This window comes from Anolis carolinensis, unplaced genomic scaffold (assembly GCF_035594765.1).
Source record: "Anolis carolinensis isolate JA03-04 unplaced genomic scaffold, rAnoCar3.1.pri scaffold_13, whole genome shotgun sequence".
NCBI lineage: Eukaryota > Metazoa > Chordata > Lepidosauria > Squamata > Dactyloidae > Anolis > Anolis carolinensis.
Window position 1 is genome coordinate 17,738,278 of NW_026943824.1, and position 23,202 is coordinate 17,761,479.

A 23,202-nucleotide genomic window follows, 5' to 3' on the forward strand; every position below is an offset into this window, starting at 1 on the left:
TATTATTATTATTATTATTATTATTATTATTATTATTATTATTATGTGTTCAGAAGTTATGGTATTATGTGAAATGTCTCACCTTTTTCCTAATGGCCAAACTTATGTTCAAACCAAATGTCCTTAGGAAATAACCATTTCCAGTTTTGTTACCCCTTCTTTCCCTATCATCCTATTTCCCATCGCAAAACAGTAAAGAACTCATAAGATGCACAGCTAAACATATATATATAAATTTAACACATTTTTTATTATTTTATAGCAACTGTCTGCAATATAGAACAAATTAAATAACATTTAAAAACCTCCTTTGCACAAGTCAAGAGAATTCCAGAATATTTACAAATTTGTTCCGTGCGTTGGCGCATGTGGGGTGGTGATTGTTTCTGGGTCCCGCATTGATGCTTTCCTCTCTCCTCTGGAAAAGGTTGGAAGAAGATGCCCCTCTGGGGCCGGGGAGAGGGTCTCGTCCCCACATTGACACACAGCTTCGTGGCACCCGTTCCTCCTCCTCGCAGGAGTACAGTACAAGAACGGCGCATAAGACACCCAACCACAAGGCTAAGTCAACAAACACAACTGGTGACCGGCAGTGAAGCTTCCCCAAAGGGGCCATTTCCAAGCAAAAGGACTGGGAGAAAGAACCATCCCTGATGATATTGGTCACCTCTAATATCCGAGGCAACGGACACGAGGCAACGGACATGTTGGCTTAACTACTGTCTCAGATCCATGTACCGAAGCCAGCTGGAATGGCAGCTGAACCTTATTTCAGGGATTGCAATGAGACAGAATCTACCATCACATCCGAAGGCAGCAGGCTCGTTTGGATAAGGAAAACAAAGGAGCAACCATCGGTAAGACTTCACGCACTTCCAGACAGCGCCAAAATTCCCTGTTTTATAACTATGTCAAAAAATGCTCCCTCGCTATTCTCACATCTTCCTTTGAAGCACATCAAGAACCTCTGTCAGAAGGGCTTTTAAAATACATGCATTCTGTAATGCGCTGGACCTCATATGCCCACAAGCGAATATCTTAATATAAACACAAGCAGATTTGCATGGGAATTGTTTTGAAAACTTCCACTGGGTCTCTCTCTTTTCCCAATTCTTAATTCAACCTTTGTTGAATTAAGTGTAATTGAGTTAAAATAAGTGTAATTGAGTTAAAAGAGTTGAATTAACTCTTTAAGTGTAAAATAACGAGTTTCAGAGAGTACAAATAGCTTTCCATTTGTGCTTCCTTTGAGCCACCTGGTTTTTTTTTTGTGTCAGAAGCAACTGGAGTTGCTTCTGGAGTGAGAGAATTGGCCATCTGCAAGGACGTTGCACAGGGGACGCCTGGATGTTTTGATGGACACAGGGGGCGGGGCTAGAGAAGGGGGCGGGGCCTCTTCACAAGTGCCTGACGGGGCTGAACCTCTATACCCCGCCCCCGTGTTCTAACAAGCGCCTCAGGGGAGGTATACAGAGGCTCAGTCCTGTCTTGTGCTCTTAGGAAGAGGCCCCGCCCCCACCCCTAGCCCCACCCTTTAGTCCTAAAGTCCTCTCAGGAGAGATATAGAGGCTCAGCCCTGTCTCGGGCTCTTGGAAGAAGGCCACTCCCCCTTCCCTAGCTCCACCCTCTGTGTCCCAACAAGCGCTTCAGGAGAGGTATAGATTCTCAGCCCTGTCTCGGGCTCTTGGGAAGAAGCCATGCCCCTAGCCCCGCCCTTTAGTCCTAAAGGCCTCTCAGGAGAGATATAGAGGCTCAGCCCTGTCTCGGGCTCTTGGAAGGAGGCTCCGCCCCCTTCCCTAGCCCCGCCCTTTAGTCCTAAAGGCGCCTCAGGAGAGGTATAGATCCTCAGCCCTGTCTCTGGCACTTGGGAAGAGGCCCCGCCCCTCCTCTGGCCCCGCCCCTGTGTCCTAATAGGTGCCATCACCGCCCCCCTGGATCACTCCAGCACCCACCAGGGGGCGGTAGCGCCCACTTTGGGAACCACTGGTACAGTGCTACTTACATTGGCCCATGGATAAGTCTACCCGGGTTTTTTGGGATTGATTTTCGCATGTGTCTCCAGCCTTATTTGGAAATGTTACTTTTTGGGACTGCAAGCAGTGGGAATCCCATTCCGTAATATGTGAGTATATCAGATATATATAATGTTACCTATATCTGTCAACGGTCTTCGCTTTGAGAAAGTTCCTTTTTCTCCCAGAACTGAAGGACGCTTGCCAGAAATTTCTGCTTTGGGAAAGCTTCACTGTCTCAGTACTTACAACATCAAATTACCATTTTTATTATTATTATTATTTTTAAAAAAGACTTAACGTCCATAAGACAGCTATCTTCCACACAACATTTTTTTTTCTTCCCAGAATTATCTGTTACCATTTTTATGGTTTTTAATTTTTTTTATAAAAAATTCTTTCCTTCTTCTCAACAGTGACAGAAACTGAGGTAACATACATTTAACACGAGAGAAATAAAATCTCTTCTATGGGGGAGAAGGGTCCAAAACCGGACGGTCAGCCGAAGGGGAAAACAGCCACGGATGGGGACAAAGGGAACGGGAAAAACTCTTACCATCGCATACACCCCAGCATCCCCGACGTTCCCCTCCTCCCGCCCCCGAAATCGGAAATGAAAATTAATCAGAACGGAACCGAAACAAGGTCTATATGGTGTTCTTAATCCTTATCTACATTATTGCACAAAAGATCAAGGACAGTCGGGACCTAAGGCAAAAAGGAGAAGTTGCGGCTAATATCTAAAGTCTGTGCATTGACTATTTCTAAAAGGAACGCGAGCGTCGGCTCCGACTCTGGCCTCCAACCCATTCGTTCCAGGTGGAGGCTCAAAGCCAAGAGAGAGGGACATGAAACACTTCCCAAAGGACTCCGAAACGGTTGTGTCGAGACATACGGATTAACAAGAGTAGTCGCGGGGAAAGGAGAGAGAGGTCGAGCCACCCGGTCAGACCCAGGAAGGTGGAAGATGGGTGGCATCTCTCTTGGTGTCTTCCTAACCTTACTACTAGATAAACACAGATGTCTATTCTAAACAATGTCATGAGCTATTACAAAGCCACAATGATGGTTCAAAACATAAGTTGTACACAGAGCCGGTCCAACCATGAGGCGAATTAAGCGGTCGCTTCGGGCGCAAAACATAGTCGAGACTGCTTTTTCTGTTGATTTGTTGTAAAAACATGATGTTTCGGTGCTTAATTTGTAAAATCTTAATGTACAGTAGACATGTCCAAAAAATCATTTTGAATCGTATATCGGAATTATTTCAGATTGTTCTCGCTTTTTGATACGCATTCCGAGACATTGTCTCACAGCACAACCAGCAATGTAATTCGAACCATTGTTAGCCCATTCTCTAATTGTCTCTTAATGTTTCGTTAATTTTTCCTCCCCCCAAAATTTTTTAAAATATATTTTAAAAAATATTTTTAAAATTATTTTGTTTTGCAACCTACCTTGAATGGTAGCTTATTTGCAAATTTGATGAGGATAGCTCAAGAAATGAGGGTGGGAGAGCCTGTAAAAGTCCCCCCGCCCTCGGGTTCCTTTTTTTTTTTGGCGATTGCGCATGTGTGTACACCATTTTAGAAACATTTAGAATCATTACAAATTTTTGGAAATATCCGAAATTTTTGGGTGAAAAAATCGGAAATACTTTCTATATCGAAGCGTCAGCGCCCGCTACTTTAGAAACGATAATTGAAACACTTTTTCCATCGATCGGACAAGTCTAATGTACAGTAGAGTCTCACTTATCCAAGCTAAATGGGCTGGCAGAAGCTTGGATAAGCGAATATCTTAGAAAAAATTAAGCGGTCGCTTCGGGCGCAAAACATACGGGGGAGCAGTCGAGACTGCTTTATCTGTTGATTTGTTGTAAAACATGATGTTTTGGTGCTTAATTTGTAAAATCTTAATGTACAGTAGAGTCTAAGCTAAACGGGCCGGCAGAAGCTTGGATAAGCAAATATCTTGGATAATAAGGAGGGATTAAGGAAAAGCCTATTAAACATCAAATTAGGTTATGATTTTACAAATTCAGCACCAAAACATCATGTTATACAACAAATTGGACAGAAAAAGTAGTTCAATACGCAGTAATGTTATGTCATAAATATTGTAATTACGAATTTAGCACCAAAATATCACAATATATCGAAAACATAAGCTGCAAAAATGGCTTGAATAATCCCGAAGCTTGGATAAGCGAAGCTTGGATAAGTGAGACTCCACTGTAATTTGATGTTTAATAGGCTTTTCCTTAATCCCTCCTTATTATCCAACATTTTTGCTTATCCAACGCTTTTATTTTCCAGCGATTGGTTTTGGGGGGTGCCAAAATTCTGTTCGCCTACACTTGAAAATTACCTAGGGCCGGCTCTGGTTGTACACAATATGTATATCATATACATATTACATTCACAAATAAATAATAATAATAATAATAATAATAATAATAATAATAATAATAAACTTTATTTTTATATCCCGCCCCATCTCCCCGAAGGGATTCGGGGCGGCTCACAACAGGGACAAGCCCGAAACAACAACACAACATATTTGACAAAAACTTAAAAAAAAACCTTAGGAATATAATGCAAAAGTATCTTACTCAATATTATACATCAAAATATGATGATACAAGTCTCTGTAGTCCTAGAAGGATTTAATTGGCTTAAAGGCAAACCGATTCAGAGTCTCTGCAGTTCTGGAAGGATTCCTCAGGACTCCACAGGTTTAGAATCGCACCACAAAATCCACAACAGCATACTGATACTGTGAACATAATACCTGAAGCAGAGCCATCAATAAAGAAATTATAAAACATTTGCCGATTACCAGAAGAAGGTTTACCGAAACTGGGATAAAACCAGTTGTAAACGGCTATATTACCATGTACTCCAGTCAATAACCAGCTACTCAGGATCTACATCAGCATTGATTCTGTCAATTAAATCCTTCTAGGACTGCAGAGATTTGTATCATCATGTCAGACTACACAGAGAAGCCATTGAAATCCACAAGCATGTGGACAACTTCAACAGAAAGGAGGAAACCATGAAAATGAACAAAATCTGGCTACCAGTATTAAAAAACTCTAAAATCAAAAGAGTAGATGGGAAGCAATACTCTGAGGGCAGAGGAGCCCCAAGGATGGCTAATGACTGAATAAATGATGCCCCCCAGGCAAGAGACAAACCTTTCCAATGCTAATTAGGGTGATTAACTGAAACATTAATGCTAGCTTCCAACTGACAAAAGACTCTTGTCACACCCTGGACTCTCCACAGATATATATATTTTCCTTTCCTTGCCTAGTTTATCCATGCCTCACAACCTCTGAGAATGCCTGCCATAGATGTGGGTGTCAGGAGAGATTACTTCTGGAACATGGCCACACAGCCCGAAAGACATACAACAACCCTGTGATCCCGGCCATGAAAGATTTCAACAACACATCATCATATTTGATTTATAATATTGAGTAAGATACTTTTGCGTTATATACCATAGGACTGAGCATTGATTTTGTGAATGTAATATGTATATGATGCATAAGTTGTGTACAACTTATGTTTTGAACCACCATTGTGCTTTGTCTTCCTAACCTTGTCAGGAGGGAAAGACGAGAAGGTGATGGCCACGGTTGTGTATCCAGCTTCGATGGATAACTGGGCTTCTTGCATTCGGCAAGGGCGCTCCTGGGAACTGCCCGCGGGCCGCTGTTGGCACCAATTTCATCGACAACATACCCTTGTCCTTTACATTTACACCGAAGTGCAGACAAAGCACCCCCCTCGAATGGGAAGAGCAGGAAAGGGAATGAAGGACGGGCAGCTCCCTTTGTGTTGTTGTTTTGTAAACTGCGGAAATAGCATTTTAGCCCTTTTGGGTGGAAAGAACGGAGCCTCCTCAGAGAGGCCGGCACACACAAGGCAGGCCTGGTCCGGAGGAGGAGAAGCGAGGAGACGAAGGACGGGGTTGGGTTTCTCTATCCGGTTCCTCTTGGGACAAGACTCGGACCGACTTGGCTTTTGTGGCACACGGATAGGATGCTCTGAAGGGGCCACGGCCAGGGACTCTCCGAAGAAGAAGGTCAAACAGCACAGGGAGGTCAGTATTGGTCTAAGCCCTTGGTGAAAGGAGAGAGTTGTGTAGCTACTACGCACTTCCCTCAATGCCAGACTTGGGTCATTTGCTAAGTAACTGTCAAAAGGCAGCCACCCCTAACTCACCTCAAGAGATCTTTGGACACACAACTATTGGCTTATTATTTTCTCCATGCAGTGGTTCTCAAACTTATTTGGCCTACCACCCCTTTTCCAGAAAAAATATGACTCAGTGCCCCCTGGAAAGGGGGCGTGGCTTAGAGGGGTGGGCGTGACTCCTGCTCAAGAGGGCGGGGCTGAGCCTCTCCACAATCCAAGATGCAGGGCTGGGAGGGAGAGGTGGGCGGGGCCACAAATGGGCAGCCAGGACTGGGATGGGCGGAGTTACGAGCTCTGAGGTAGGGCTGAGCTTCTATCCCTGTCCTGGACACAGGGGGTGGGGCTAGAGGAGGGGGCGGAGCCTCTTCCCAAGTGCCTGACAGGGCTGAATCTCTATGCTCCGCCCCCGTGTTTAACAAGTGCCTCAGGGGAGGTATACAGAGGCTCAGCCCTGTCTCATGCTCTTGGAAAGAGGCCCCGCCCCCACTCCTTGCCCCGCCCTTTAGTCCTAAAAGGCCTCTCAGGAGAGGTATAGAGGCTCAGCCCTGTCTCACGCTCTTGGGAAGAGGCCCCGCCCCCACTCCTTGCCCCGCCCTTTAGTCCTAAAAGGCCTCTCAGGAGAGGTATAGAGGCTCAGCCCTGTCTCACGCTCTTGGGAAGAGGCCCCGCCCCCACTCCTAGCCCCGCCCTTTAGTCCTAAAAGGCCTCTCAGGAGAGGTATAGAGGCTCAGCCCTGTCTCACGCTCTTGGGAAGAGGCCCCGCCCCTCCTCTATCCCCGCCCCCGTGTCCTACTAGATGACATCACCGCCCCCCTGGATTGCTGCAGCACCCACCAGGGGGCAGTTGCGCCCACTTTGGGAATCACTTGTCTACTGTTTTCCTTCCTTTCTCCTTTCCATTTTTTCCTCCATCAGTTTGGATGGTGCCATTCACATCCATCCACCAACGACATTCTAGGATATTCTACCACTGGATATCCTAGAAAGTCCTGGCCTGGGCACTGTAGTTTGTAGGTGCTTTCAGTTGGTGAAAGCACAAGAAACAAGACTCTTCTTCCTACATTCCAATGGAACCCAGCTATTTTGCCACAGGTAGACCAAAAACCGAAGCTGGTTTAGAAACTTGTATGAAATGAGCCCTTGGTTTATTTGAAAGTCTCCATTAGGCAACGGGTATTGCTCCATGACGCTTTCTGAAGGCTCTAGTTGTGGTTGGTGTCAGTCTAGTACAGGCATGGGCCAATTTGGGCCCTCCAGGTATTTTGGACTTCAACTCCCACCATCCCTAACAGCCTCAGGCCCCTTCCTTTTCCCCCTTCAGCCGCTTAAGTGTGTGGTGTGGAAGGGGTTATAGACATTTGATTGTGCTGAGCATGTTCAGACTCAGAACTCCATTTTGTAGTCAGTCTGCTTTACACCTCAGTGGATGTTGGATGCATGTCACTTAAGCGGCTGAGGGAGAAAATGAAAGGGCCTTGGGCTGTTAGGAATGGTGGGAGTTGAAGTCCAAAACACCTCGAGGGACGACGTTTGCCCATGCCTGTGCTAGCCGTATGTTAGCTCTCTCATTACCAGTTCTTGGAGACCATGGTTGGCCAAGGAAGCCCCTTCCTTAATTTTTTGACAGTAAAGTTGCTGTGATATAGCCATCCTCTTGGTTTAAACCAGTGGTTCCCAACCTTTTTTTGACCAGGGATCATGGACCAGTCTCCAACATTAATACCAAAAGGGTTACGAATCAGTTTTTGGTCAACTTTAGATTCTTTAGATTGCATTGGATAGAACTTTAGATTGCACTGGATAGGCCACATCAGCTCTAGCTTTTGATACAGAACTTATGCCATCCAGTAGTCACTAGGCATGTCCGATCGATGAAAAAAATGTTTCAATTCTCGTTTCTAAAGTAGGGGGCGCTGGCGCTTCGATATAGAAAGTATTTCCGATTTTTTCACCCAAAAGTTTCGGATATTTCCGAAAATTCGTAATGATTCTAAATGCTTCTAAAATGGCAGACGCGCATGCGCAATCGCCAAAAAAAAAAAGGAACCGGGGGGGGGGGACTTTTACAGGACTCTCCCGCTCTCATTTCTTGAGCTATCCTCATCAACCCTGGCCCTCACCTTTGCGTCCATCATGGAAGCTTCTGATTGGCCGGGGAGCGGCAGCCATGTTAGGCTGCGCTAAGCTCCCATTCTAGGTAGGTTGCAGAAACAAAATATTTTTAAAAATATTTTTTAAAATATATTTTAAAAAATTTGGGGGAAAAATTAATGAAACATTAAGAGACAATTAGAGAATGGGCCAACAATGGTTCAAATTACATTGCTGGTTGTGCTGTGAGACAATGTCTCGGAATGCGTATCAAAAAGCGAGAACAATCCGAAATAATTCCGATATACGATTCAAAATGATTTTTTGGCCATGTCTAGTAGTCACCATTTGTTCACCCACAGAAAACCATATTTAACAATCTAGAGCTGATGTGGTCTATCCAATGAAATTTTCTGAATCAGCACTACAAATAACCCCAGGAATAGGCCTCAAAACGAAGACACCAAGAAAACAATGTTTTTGGTTGGGTTATTATCCATAGTAGTAACGGTGAGACCGCGGACCATATATTAGTTTTTGTGGACTACTGGTGGTCCACGGACCACAGGTTGGGAACTACTGGTTTAGACCACCTGTTTTCTCTGCACCCCTTTGAGTTCTATCCTATAAGGTACTCTTGCCATGTCCCTCTGTACTGAACCTGGTATTCAGCAGGACTATCCATTCTTTGTGAGTGAACTCACAATGGGAAATGGACTGAAACCTTTTCTCCAACTCAGGATTGCCCCCCGCCAAGACATACCATCGCATAATGTTGACCACGGTTGAGTATCCCCTTCCATACACAATGGCTTCCTTTTTTTTGCCCCCACCGTTATTAGGCTTGAGCACCCAGCCTTATTTTTAGGCCCTAAGAGAAAAGACTGTGTCTCTTTTCCTGAGGGGTGATGGCCACACAGTAAAGAGTGGTTGACTTGACAGCCATGTCGACACAAACGCCCGTACACACACATATAAAGGCGCTCGCTTTCTCACACACATACAGATAAACACATACACACACTCACACGACACAGGAAACATTTGCTACATCGGCGGCACCAATTGCTTCCCTGGCAGCCCTATGATAACGGCGGAGTCCCCGAAGCATCCCGATTCTGCGCTTTGCTCTCACTCCGAAGCGGACTGGTAACACTTGCATGCGACTTGGAGCTAAATCCTGTGGACCAGGCTATCTTTCCCATTCAAAATCATGACAAGGAGCAAGTGGGGGAGACAAATGCTAAGAGGTCTCCTCCACTCCGAAGTCATCATCTCTAGATCTGGCTCTGCAGGGTATTGCCACGCTTCCGCCCTCTAACCCAATAAGCACGGCGTGGGGACGAAAGCGGGTTGAGACTGAACAACGCGGCTCCACCGGACGCTGCTTCTTGCCCTTCTGGGGAGAGCTGCGTGGCTCTCAATGGCCCCTTGCTCAGCACCTTTTCTCTCCCTCCCGTCGGACAGCACCAATATTATGAAGAAGCCACTTTCCGGGTCCAAAGGGCTGCTCTGCCCCATTTCTGCCCACCACCCGTCACCTACCCCACACTATACCTATGTCATTTCCCAGCTAGGGTCCTATTCCCTCTAAATAACCTCAACCCTAGTCCTGATGACGGACACCAAGGGCAGATGCCAGCTGGAGAAGCCGTCCTTTCCATAACTAAATGAGTTCGTCGTTCCCCGCGCAACTGCACTATGTCCCCCCTCTCTCATTCTCTCTCTTTCTCGTTCCTCTCCAGCAACATCCAACCGCCGCTGGTCCCTTCCTTCAGTTCTTGGCTCGCAGTCTTTGTGTGAGCACATAGCTATGCCCACAGATAACCTTGAGGATAATTGAGTTAATTGAGAATCATCTTTTCCTCTCCCTGTTGTTTCTCCCCCCTCCCCACCACATTTTTTTTCTTTCATTTTTTTGCTTCAAAAGATACAGATTCCGGTCCCTTTGGGGATGTTTTATAGAAAACGATTCTTCTGCACGCAGTCCAGGGCAGGAGAGGGCCCTGCGGCATTGCCGACGTCTCGGCCGCAGGTTGGGAGGCACTGAGGAGGCCGCGTGGCCCTCGCCAGTCAGACGCAGATCTCGATGGCCGTGGCCAGCACCATTTGGCCTTTGCTCTTGTCCGGCCGCCCGTCAGTCCTGCCCCCGCTCCCCGGGGAAGGCAGGCCGGGGTCTGAGCCGGACAGCCGGGACATGCTGCCCTCCGTGAGGATGGTCCTCTTGAGCGGGGTCGGGGTGCAGGCGCTGGGCGTCTCGTGGCGGTGGGGCCCCGCGGAGAGCTTGTCCCCGGTGTGCTTGCGGGAGCGGTAGGAGGGCCGGCGGCGGACCTCCGACATCAGGTCGTACTTGATGAAGAAGAAGACCTCCTTCACGGGGCAGCGCTTCTCGGGGTCGAGGGCCAGCAGCCGCTGGAACATGCGCAGCGCGTTGTCCGTGAAGCGGCGCCACTGGGAGGGCAGCCCGGCCAGCCGTCCCTTCTGCCACCGCACAAACTCCTCGAAGAAGGTGTCCGAGGCCGAGGCCGCCTCCCAGGGGAAGTTGCCCGTCAGCACGCAGAAGATGAGCACGCCAAAGGCCCACACGTCGATGCTCGTGTCCACGGTGAAGCCTTCGGCCCGCCCGGCCTGGCACACCTCGGGGGCTGTGTACGGGATGGTCCCGCTGATGCGCTTCACGCGGCAGCCCACTTTGCGCGTCATGCCGAAATCGGCCAGCTTGACCCGCCGACAGTCGCGGTCGAAGAGGAGCACGTTTTCCGGCTTGATGTCCCGGTGCACAAGGTTTTTGCTGTGCATGTAATCGAGTGCCAGGCCCAGCTGCTGCACACAGCGCTTCACCATGTCCTCCGGAAGTCCCACCTGCAGACAGAAGGCGAAAGGTACGGTGAGCGAGGAATCAACAATTGCGGGAACCAACATGGCTTCCCAACAAATACTCTTTGGCCAACCTTTCCCCAGTATGACCGCCAAATACAGCTAGGGACGGCTTAAAACCGATCCTTCCGACCAAAAGGTTGGTACTTAAAGCTCAGGTCGGGATGAGCTCCTGCCATCAGCCCAGCTTCTGCTTACCTAGCAGTAGACATGTCCAAAAAATCATTTTGAATCGTATATCGAAATTATTTTGGATTGTTCTCACTTTTTGATACGCATCCCGAGACATTGTCTCACAGCACAACCAGCAATGTAATTCGAACCATTGTTGGCCCATTCTCTAATTGTCTCTTAATGTTTCGTTAATTCCCCCCACACACACACATTTTTTTAAATATATTTTTTTAAATATTTTTTTAAAAAATTGTTTCTGCAACCTACCTAGAATGGGAGCTTAGCGCAGCCTAACATGGCTGCCGCTCCCCGGCCAATCAGAAGCTTCCACGATGGACGCAAAAGTGGGGGCTAGGGTTGATGAGGATAGCTCAAGAAATGAGGGCGGGAGAGTCCTGTAAAAGTCCCCCCCCCCCGGGTTCCTTTTTTTTTTGGCAATTGCAAATGCACGTCCGCCATTTTAGAAACATTTAGAATCATTACGAATTTTCGGAAATATCCGAAATTTTTTGGGTGAACATTTTTTTCATTGATCGGGCATGCCTAATAATCATTATAATCTGCTCAAGGAATGATGGCTGTTGTCTTTCAGTGTCATCAATGGCCTCATCAGAGCAGCGTCCTACAAAATGGTTAATTACCTGTGGAGGGATGATGTCAAAGAGGTCTCCGCCAGGCGCATATTCCTGGGCAAAGACATAGCAGTCTTCTGTCTCAAAGACCACATCAAAGACCTTGATGATGAAGGGACTTGAGGACAGTGTATTGGTAATGCTGAACTCTCTCAGGAAGTTCTTCAGTTTGGTCTTATTCTTGTTGACAAACTTCAGGGCCATCTTGGTACCTGGAAGAGAAAGGATATGGAGGACGTCGCCTTGTTTTGCCCGTGAAAGCCCGTGAAAGCATTCACCAACCAGATAACAACCAGAAAGGAGAGCTTTTGAAATGGTCAAATATTCCTATCAGGTCAATAGACAATATTGTAGCATATCACCTACAAGTTGCAACAGGAATAGTAAAAATATTACAGCTTCTTTTGGATTTTGGTGTTTAATATTATCTCTATTTTTGATTGATGTTTCCCAGTAATTATTTGCTATCTTGCAAGTCCACCACATGTGACAAAAGGAGCCCACATGTGATTCGCATTTCCAACACTTTTCTTGTATATTTTTATAACATTTTGCTAATTTCTGGGGTCTGTTTAGACCAGTGATTCCCAAAGTTGGCACTACCGCCCCCTGGTGGGCACTGCAGCGATCCAGGGGGGTGGTGATGGCACCTATTATGAGACGGGGGTGGGGCCAGGGGAAGGGCGGGGCCTCTTCTCAAGTGCTGGAGACAGGGCTGAGCACCTGAGGCGCCTGTTAAGACACAGGGGGCGGAGCTAAAGGAGTGGGCGTGGCTTCTTCCCAAGAGCCCAGGATAGGGCTGAGCATCTATACCTCTCCTGAGATGCTTGTTGGGACACAGAGGGTGGAGCTAGGGAAGGGGCGGGGCCTCCTTCCAAGAGCCTGAGACAGGGCTGAGCCTCTATACCTCTCCTGAGAGGCCTTTTAGGACTAAAGGGCAGGGCTAGAAGTGGGGGCGGGGCCTCTTCCCAAGAGCATGAGACAGGGCTGAGCCTCTATATTTCTCCTGAGAGGCTAGGAGTGGGGGTGGGGGCGGGGCCTCCTTCCAAGAGCCTGAGACAGGGCTGAGCCTCTATATTTCTCCTGAGAGGCTAGGGGTGGGGGTGGGGGCGGGGCCTCCTTCCAAGAGCCTGAGACAGGGCTGAGCCTCTATACCTCTCCTGAGAGGCCTTTTAGGACTAAAGGGCGGGGCTAGAAGTGGGGGTGGGGCCTCCTTCCAAGAGCCTGAGACAGGGCTGAGCCTCTATATTTCTCCTGAGAGGCCTTTTAGGACTAAAGGGCGGGGCTAGAAGTGGGGGCGGGGCCTCTTCCCAAGAGCATGAGACAGGGCTGAGCCTCTATACCTCTCCTGAGAGGCCTTTTAGGACTAAAGGGTGGGGCTAGAAGTGGGGGCGGGGCCTCTTCCCAAGAGCGTGAGACAGGGCTGAGCCTCTATATTTCTCCTGAGAGGCCTTTTAGGACTAAAGGGCGGGGCTAGAAGTGGGGGCGGGGCCTCTTCCCAAGAGCGTAAGACAGGGCTGAGCCTCTGTATACATCCCCTGAGGCGCTTCTTAGAACATGGGGGCGGGGTATAGAGGCCCCGCCCCCTCCTCTAGCCCCACCCCCTGTGTCCTGGCAAGTGCTGCAGGACCGGGATAGAAGCTCAGCCCTATCTCAGAGCTCATAACTCCGTAAGTCCTGGCCGCCCATTTGTGGCCCCGCCCACCTCCCCCTCCCCCTCTCAGCCCTGCATCTTGGACTAGGGGAGAGGCTCAGCCCTGCCCTCTTGAGCAGGAGCCACGCCCACCCCTGTAAGCCACGCCCCCTTTTCAGGAGGCACTGAGTCATATTGTCGTCTCACCTGTGCTCTTGTGGGAGACGAGGTCCACCTTGCCATAGGTCCCTTTCCCCAGCTCGCGGATGAGGTCGTAATGCTTGTTGATGTCGGTGCCCGAGAGCGTGCGGATGGCCAGCGACTGCATGTCTTCCGTGATGAGCGGCACTCCGCAACACGCCAGCTTGCGGGAAGGCTCCTGCTCAATGGAGCCGGCACTCATTGTCACGCTGAGGGAGAAACACAGAGAAAGAGGGATTGTCGGTAATCCAATCTCATGATAACCTACATCGGGGATCTACACGCACCCAGCCTGGGAAAAAAAGAAATTGAATTGGTAAACCAATTTGTCGTTTGTACAGGTTCATTTACAATTTCTGTTGTCAGAGGCGTTCGTGGCAGGAATCACTGGGTTGCTGTGAGTTTTCCCATAGCATTCTCTCCTGACATTTCACCTGCATCTGTGGCATGCATCCTCAAAGGTTTGTTCAGACGTCTGTTGGAAATGAGGCAAGTGGAGAGTATATATACCTGTGGAATAATGTCCAATGTAATTTTATATATGAATTTCCCCTCATATGTTTGCAGGTCTTTGCAAATCCTTTATACATATAGATCCATGTACCTGTGTATCTGTAGCCATACATATACATTATTTTTATATATGAATTTACCCTCATATGTTTGCAAGTCTCTGCAAATATCTATATAAAGAGAGATGTCTGGATAGATATGAATATATTCTTACCTACCTATATATAGGGCTTGCAAATATTACAGGGGGAAAATGAACACACAAATATATATATATACACATGTCTAGATAGATATGAATATATATATATATATGGCTTGCAAATATTCTAGGGGAAATGCACGCACACACACACACACGGGATTTGCAAACGTTTCAGGGGGAAATGCATATATGAAATTAGTTATCTATAATTATAGATCTATATTTAGCTCTGCATTGTTTATATAAGCATTGAATGTTTCCCTGTTACTATGTCGGAAGCCAGTCTGAGTCCCCATTGGGAGATTGGGTGGGATCCAAATGAAGTTTTTATTATTATTATTATTATTATTATTATTATTATTATTATTATTAGGTTATTGTTGATTCCATATTGTTTTTGTTGCCCCTACTTTTCCACTTATAGAGCTAGTTTATTTTTCTTTGAAATACGGTAAATATTCAAAAACATGGGATGCATCTCACGCTTGGTTTTTACCGAATGCTTTGTGACCCTTGCCGTTTGCCGGCTGCCTCCCTGGACCCTCGTCCCAGAAAGAATACACTAGATCCTCCAGTGAATTCATTCCGTTCCCCTCTTCTGCCATTTCAGACTAAAAATGGCTGTGCTTCGCCGCTTCCAATTGACTAAAATGATAGTCCGCCCCCTCCTTCCTCGCTCCAAGTCTGTGGCAGGTATTTATAGGCAGTCGCTATGTCTCCTTCTGGTTGCAGCTCCTTCTCCAAGCTCACATTTTCTCTTTCGCTTGGATGGCAAAGGATCCGAGTTTCACCCCCGTCCCTCCAGGAAACACACACCCAAAAAGACAGCAAGGGAGGATGCCTTTTGTTCTTCTAAAAGTCAGGTTAGCAGAATGAGGCCACTACCTTGGTCAGCAGATACTAGAAGGCAGGAGCAGTTCTATACTATCCAACAGTGGTTAGGACCAGAGCCGGCCCTGGGTAATTTTCAAGTGTAGGCGAACAGAATTTTAGCACCCCCCACCCCTAAAAAAACCAATCACTGAAAAATAAAAGCAAAAATGTTGAATAATAAGGAGGGATTAAGGAAAAGCCTATTAAACATCAAATTACATTAAGATTTTACAAATTAAGCACCAAAGCATCATGTTTTACAACAAATCAATAGAAAAAGCTGCACCCCCGTATGTTTTGCGCCAAAGCAACCGCTTAATTCGCCTCATTGTTGGACCTGCTTTGGTTGGGACGGTGGTCCGTGGACTACATAAGTGGACCCCAAGAACTAAAATATGGTCCATGAGCTCACTGTTACTACACAGTTGCAATGAGAGCGACTGGCCTTGCGAAACCCTTTTATAGTGCCAAGGCAATGGGGATGTCAGAAGGGGAGAGGCTGACTACCCACAAAAGGCAGGCGTGACAACAAGCCTCCTGACTGCTGCTTCTCCTCCTCCCTCCACCTGAGTGTTTGCTGCTGTTTGTTGTGAACCACCCTGAGTCCCCATGGGGAGATAGGGTAGGATAGTAATTATAATAATAATAATAATAATGATTGAAGTCAAAAATCAGAAACTCCTCAAAGCACAGCAGACGAAAAAACCAGTACAAGAAAACCACACTACAAACTAGAGCTGACAGCTGGCACAACAAAGCATTGCATGGAAAGTTCCTTGACAAAATTGAAGGAAAAGCTGACGAGGAGAGTAACTGTTGTTCTTAATATTAATATAAATATTATTTTTAATACCCATTGGTACACATCGGATGTAATGGGGAGGCACTCCTCTCCCAGACCCAGCTTAAGAGATAACTGTTGTTCTTAATATTAATATAAATATTATTTTTGATAATGATAGTTACTCTGGTACCCTAAGCTGGGTCTGGGAGAGGAGTGCCTCCCCATTACATCTGATGTGTACCAATGGGTCTTGATAATAATATTTATATTAATATTAAGAACAATAGTTATTCTGGTACCCTAAGCTGGGTCTGGGAGAAGAGTGTCTCCCCATTACATCCGATGTGTACCAATGGGTCTTGCTAATAATAATATATATACAATACTACTCTGGGACTCTAAGCTGAGTCTAGGAGAGGAGTGTCTCCCCATTACATCTGATGTGTGCCAATGGGTGTTTATAATAATAATTATATTAATATTAAGAACAACAGTTATTCTGGCACCCTAAGCTGGGTCTGGGAGAGGAGTGCCTCCCCATTACATCTGATGTGTACCAATGGGTCTTAAAAATAATATATATATTAATATTAAGAACAACAGTTATCTCCTAAGCTGGGTCTGGGAGACTCAGCTTAGGGTCCCAGAGTAACTATTGTTATTAATATTAATATTATTATTAACACCCATTGGCACATATCAGCTGTCATGGGGAAGCAGCCCTCTCTCAGACTCAGCTTAGGGTCCCAGAATAACTATTGTTATTAATAATAATACAGTAGAGTCTCACTTATCCAACACTCGCTTATCCAACGTTCTGGATTATCCAACGCATTTTTGTAGTCAATGTTTTCAATATTTCGTGATATTCTGGTGCTAAATTCGTAAACACAGTAATTACTACATAGTATTACTGCATATTGAACTACTTTTTCTGTTAAATTTGTTGTTTAACATGATGTTTTGGTGCTTAATTTGTAAAATCATAACTTAATTTGGTGTTTAATAGGCTTCTCCTTAATCTCTCCTTGTTATCCAACATATTCGCTTATCCAACGTTCTGCTGGCCCGTTTATGTTGGATAAGTGAGACTCTACTGTATTATTATTAACACTCATTGGCACCCATCAGATGTCACAGGAAAGCAGATCTCTTATTGTTATGCAGCCCGAAATGAAAGGAATACGAAAGCAAGCACAGTGACCGTGCAGCTTTCTCTTTCTTGTCGCCTTTTGTTTTGTCCGAAAATGGCATCTTTTGTTTCATGCATCCGAATAGACAATACTAAACGAATAGGCGAATGAAACAAATGAAACAAATCCCGTGCACATCACTACTGAATATACCAAGCAAAGAGTACCTCTGGCCATTGGCAATCTTCCCTTTGCTAATTGATCCCGTTTAGAGTTTGTACAGGACATTTGGCATTCCTCAAGTCCTTCCTGGAAGGCATTGGCCTTTGTGACCCACTGGGCAAAGTTCCCAGAGATCCTCCAGACATTCCAGGTGCAGACGCCGCTCACTTCTGGCTGAACTTCATGCCGGGAAAGGAGTCCGCCATCACTTCTGGGCATGATTAGACATTTTATTATTCACTAGCTTTGCCCAGCCACACGTTGCTGTGGCTTATGGGAATCCTTTGTTGTCCAGGTGGAATAGCAGTGAATAGCCTTGCAGCCTCAAAGCCTGGCTGTTTTCTGGAGTAGCTGGAGCTGCACCCTCAATCAAAGAAGCCTGGCTACTTCCTTTGTAGGGGAATCCTTGTTTGGCCAGCTTGAATTGCACTGAATAGTCTTGCAGCTTAAAAGCCTGTCCGCTTTCTACTTAGGGCATCCTATCTAGGCCTGGTTGTATGGGACAGAGTAACCTCATGGCTTCAGAGCTTGGGGATTTTCTACAGAGAGGAAATCTTGGTTGGCCAGGTTGAATAGCACTGAATAGCCTTGCTGCTTGCAAGCCTGGCCGCTTTCTACCTTGCGGAATCCTTGGTTGGCCAGTTTGAATAGCAATGAATACTCTCGGCGTGGCAGGTATGAATGCTGCAATTAGCCATCTTGATTAGCCTTGCAGCTTCATAGCCTGTTTGCTTCCTGTCTGGGGGAATCCTTTGTTGGGAAGTGTTAGCTGGACCTGATTGTTTCCTTTCCGGAATTCCCAATTTCCTCGCTTTCAGAGTGTTGCTCTTTATTGACTGTCCTGGTTTTAGAGATTATATCTACAGGACTGGGCTGTGGCGCAGACTGGAAAGCAACAGCAATGGGAAAAAACAATTATTCCTCTCCCTCTAATTAGGACTTTAATTCTCTTGGTTTTTTTGATGTCTAAACACAGTGGGGATGACCATGTCTTTTGTGGCCAAGTTTCGTGAGTTTTGGGTGTTTAGTTTAGCTGTTTACTTTAAGGCAGAAATGGTCAGAACATCTATATATATATAAAAGAGTGATGGCATCATGGCGACCCACAAAACAACAAAACTACAGGCCCCCCAACCTCGAAATTTGACAGCACAACACATCATCCATGCCTCTAGGTTGATACAACAAAAAGCAAAGAAAAATCAAGTCCTAATTAGAGGGAGAGAAATAATTGTTTTTATCCAATTGCTTCCACTTAGAAGGCTCTAAGCTCTGCCCACTTGGTCTCCTAGCAACCCACTCAGCCCAGTGTTAATAAAAGAATAAAGAATAAAATAAATACAACTAATACAATAAAAAACACTTAAAAATAATACAATAAAATACTCTAATAACAAAATAACAAAATAATAAAATATAATAAATAAAAAAGATAAGTTACAATAAAATTAATTTTAAAAAAATGCTAATAACGTCAAATAAAAATTCCACAACAACTTTTAACCAATACCACCACCACTTTGCCACAGCAACGCGTGGCCGGGCACAGCTAGTTTTTATATATATAGATGGATTTGATTGATCTCTTCTCTTTAGGAATTGCTAGGCCTTCCATGGTGACTGCAGCCCCATCTACGCCGTCATATAATGCAGTGTAGACTCATATGTTGTCATTCAATGCAATGTTTTCATTGGTCCTTAGTGCATTTGGTGCCTTAATACACTGATTTTGCACACTGGGTATTTTGTATACAAGATATGATGCATTTCATGAACCATGCGGAATAAATGTCAGTCTCCCGGGCTGCATTGCTTCCTTGGTTCATCCCACCAAACCATGGCAACTCTGCACCGTGTGCCCAGTTGTTACCAGGGCTACCAGTTATACATCCTTCTTTGAAAGCAATCTTCTGAAAAGCTCCAGGAACAATATACCCCTCTCCCTGCAATTTTCAAATCTGCTGTTTTTGTTTTTTTTTTTTTTTCTCACGGGCAAAACCACGTTGCCATATTGCACACAGATGTCTTCTCCTTGGCTCCCAGAATCCTAATATTAGCATAGCAACTCTTCCCAATCGTCCTGAAAAGAAAGCGGGAAAAACAAGCAAGCAGACAAAGTCTCTTTGGTTTCCTTCCAGCTTTCTTTTTTCTCTATTCCCGACTACAGAGAAATCATGGTGTTCGCTGATGACATCTTAGTTCTGCTCTACGACCACTCCAAGATTTTCTCTATCAAACCCTTTGCTCGTGGGAAATGGTGATCACTTATTGATATTGATCACTACCTGACTTCTTTTCACTGGTTGTTGTTGTCGTTGGGTTTTTTTCTTTTACTTCAATGGCACAACATCTAAGTCGTGTAAGAAAAAATATCTTGATTTTCTAGGGGGTTTTTTTGTTTGAAAGACGTAGATTGGGTGACTATGTCTTTTGTGGCCAAATTTGGTGTGATTTGGTTCAATAGTTTTGTTGTTTACTCAGTCCTACAAATGTACATTACATCTCTATATATAAAAGAGTGATGGCATCATGGCGACCCACAAAACAACAAAACTACAGGCCCTCCAACCTCGAAATTTGACAACACAACCCATCATCCACGCCTCTAGGTTGATACAACAAAAAGCAAAGAAAAATAAAGTCCTAATTAGAGGGAGAGAAATAATTGTTTTTATCCAATTGCTGCCACTTAGAAGGCTCTAAGCTCTGCCCACTTGGTCTCCTAGCAACCCACTCAGCCCAGTGTTAATAAAAGAATAAAAAAATAAAATAAATACAAATAATACAATAAAAAACACTAAAAAAATTAATACAATAAAATACTATAATAACAAAATAACTAAAAATAATACAACAAAATAATAAAATATAATAAATAAAAAAGATAAGTTACAATAAAATTAATTAAAAAAAATACAAATAACGTCAAATAAAAATTCCACAACAACTTTTCACCAATACCACCACCACTTTGCCACAGCAACGCGTGGCCGGGCACAGCTAGTTTTTATATATATAGACTAGCTGCCCAGCCACGTGTTTCTGTGGCTTATGGGAATGCTTTGTTGGCCAGGTGGAATAGCAGTGAATAGCCTTGCAGCCTCAAAAGCCCGAACCCTGGCTGTATTCCGGCGCCATTGTGGCTGAGGGGGTTGCTAGGAGACAAAGTGGGTGGGGCCTAAAGGGGGCAGGGCCTACCCTTCCGACCAGCAACCAGGGTTGAAAACGGCTCTTCCTCGTTCTCTAATTTGGACTTTATTTTCCAGGTTTTTTTGTTTGCAAGACATAGATTGGATGACTATGGCTTTTGTGGCCAAATTTGGTGTGATTTGGTTCAGTAATTTTGTTGTTTACTCAGTCCTACAAACGTACATTACATTTTTATATATATCGACTGTGCCCGGCCATGCGTCGCTGTGGACTTTATTTTTCTAGGTTTTTTTGTCTGAAAGACATAGATTGGATGACTATGTCTTTTGTGGCCAAATTTGGTGTGATTTGGTTCAATAGTTTTGTTGTTTACTCAGTCCTACAAATGCACATTACATTTTTATATATAGAGATTTCTGTGTTTTTAACTGTGCTGTGAGTGACCTGCCTTGAGCCGTGGGGCGATGTGGGTAAGAAATCAAATTATTATTATTATTATTATTATTATTATTATTATTATTATTAGCTTTTGTTATACATTCAATTTGCAACATAAGTTTCATTCAGAAACGCAAAGCTTTCTATTACATAATGTACACTGCATTTTACACTATCTTGTTATATATGCCAATAAAGGCTAATAGGATTGGTCTTGGATTATCCTTCCATAAGGACTCCAAGCAATGGTTCTGGATGAGAAAAATGTATTATTATTATTATTATTATTATTATTATTATTATTATTATTATTATTATTTTATTATGACACAGCAAACAAGATAGATATACTGGATTTTGTATTACAGAATCACAAGTCAAACACTTCCCAAGTGTCTAGGACTGTGTGATGTATTTTTCGGATGATGCTGCAGATCCCAGTCGGGTGGCCTTTTGCAGTTGGCAGATTGTAATTTTGTCAATGTCTATTGTTTCCAAATGCCGGCTGAGATCTTTTGGCACGGCACCCAATGCACCGATCACCACCGGGACCACCTGCACTGGTTTCTGCCAGAGTCTTTGAAGTTCAATCTTGAGGTCCTGATTATTTTTTTATTATTATTATTATTATTATTATTATTATTATTATTATTAAAGTAAAGTTTTCCACCTGACATTAAGTCTAGCTGTGTTCGACATTACCCAAGTGCTAGGACTGTGTGATTTATTATTATTATTATTATTATTATTATTATTTGAAACACAACAAGATGAGTCCACAGCAGACACTCTGCTGGCTGTTGTATTGGACCACACGTCAGACATCATCATCATCATTATTATTATTATTATTATTATTTAGGTAAAGGTTTTCCGCTGACATTAAGTCTAGCCATGTTCGACGTCGGGCACTACCTACATGTCTAGGACTGTGTGATTTTTATTATTATTATTATTATTATTATTATTATTATTATTATTATTATTATTTTATTATGGCACAGCAAACAAGATAGACATGCTGGATTTCGTATCACAAAATCACAAGTCGAACACTTCCCAAGTGTCTAGGACTGTGTGATGTATTTTCGGATGATACGTGCAGATCCCAGCAGGGTGGCCTTTTGCAGTTGGCAGATCGTAATTTTGTCAATGTCTATTGTTTCCAAATGCCGGCTGAGGTCTTTTGGCACGGCACCCAGTGTGCCCATCACCACCGGGACCACCTGCACTGGTTTCTGCCAGAGTCTTTGAAGTTCAGTCTTGAGGTCCTGATAATATTATTATTATTATTATTATTATTATTTGAAACACAAGATGAGTCCACAGCAGACACTCTGATGCCTGCAGATCCCAGTAGGGTGGCCTTTTGCAGTTGGCAGATTGTGATTTTGTGATTATTATTATTATTATTATTATTATTATTATTATTTATTAATTCTCCTTTTCCCTGACTTTCACACCCCCACCTTCACTTTGTGTGAAAAAATATGGAAATATTCAACAAATATTTTAAAAAAGAACAGAGTGGTGGGATAATTCCTCTTTGTGTCCTTCTTTGGATATCTTCAAATGTCCGGACAGCTACCTGTGGCGGATGCTTTAGCTGCATTTCCTGCACTCAATGGGGGTTTGGGCTCAATGGTTTTACGGGAGCCCTTCCAACTCTTTATTATTCTGCCTCGATTCCCAGCAGCCTCAAATGGGAAAGCAATATGATGATATCAGACAAACACAGGCTTTCCTCTCGTCCTTCTAAATTTAGCTACAAACTCTGCTCAGTAGCTGGGGAGGAAATTAGTTTTCCCAGCAACAGTGTTCTCTTGCAAGCTCTCAACGTCTGCCCAGATATATGTGTCTGGTTCCAGAAATCTCATCTGTATCATTTGAGGCATTGTGAGTCCCTCTCACATGTCTCACACCTGTCCGCAGGTGACAGACCAGGTAGCAACAGATGGGCCGGGCTGTGGCGCAGCTGGTTAGTAGCCAGCTGCAATAAATCACTACTGACCGAGAGGTCATGAGTTCGAAGCCAGCCCGGGTCGGAGTGAGC

General features: G+C 44.7%; 1 protein-coding gene across 2 annotated transcripts in view; it reads right to left on the reverse strand.

Annotated features, from left to right (window-relative positions):
- Positions 1-231: 231 nt before the first annotated feature.
- Positions 232-23,202, reverse strand: part of sbk1 (SH3 domain binding kinase 1) — an 81,229-nt gene continuing 58,258 nt past the window's right edge. For both annotated transcript variants that reach the window (XM_062964170.1, XM_062964171.1), the window contains exons 2-4: positions 13,838-14,040; positions 12,007-12,209; positions 232-11,176 (exon numbers count right to left, since the gene is read on the reverse strand). In XM_062964170.1, coding sequence (XP_062820240.1) covers positions 10,388-11,176; positions 12,007-12,209; positions 13,838-14,040 — 1,195 coding nt within the window. In that variant the 3' untranslated portion in view covers positions 232-10,387. The remainder of the gene's footprint in view (positions 11,177-12,006; positions 12,210-13,837; positions 14,041-23,202) is intronic.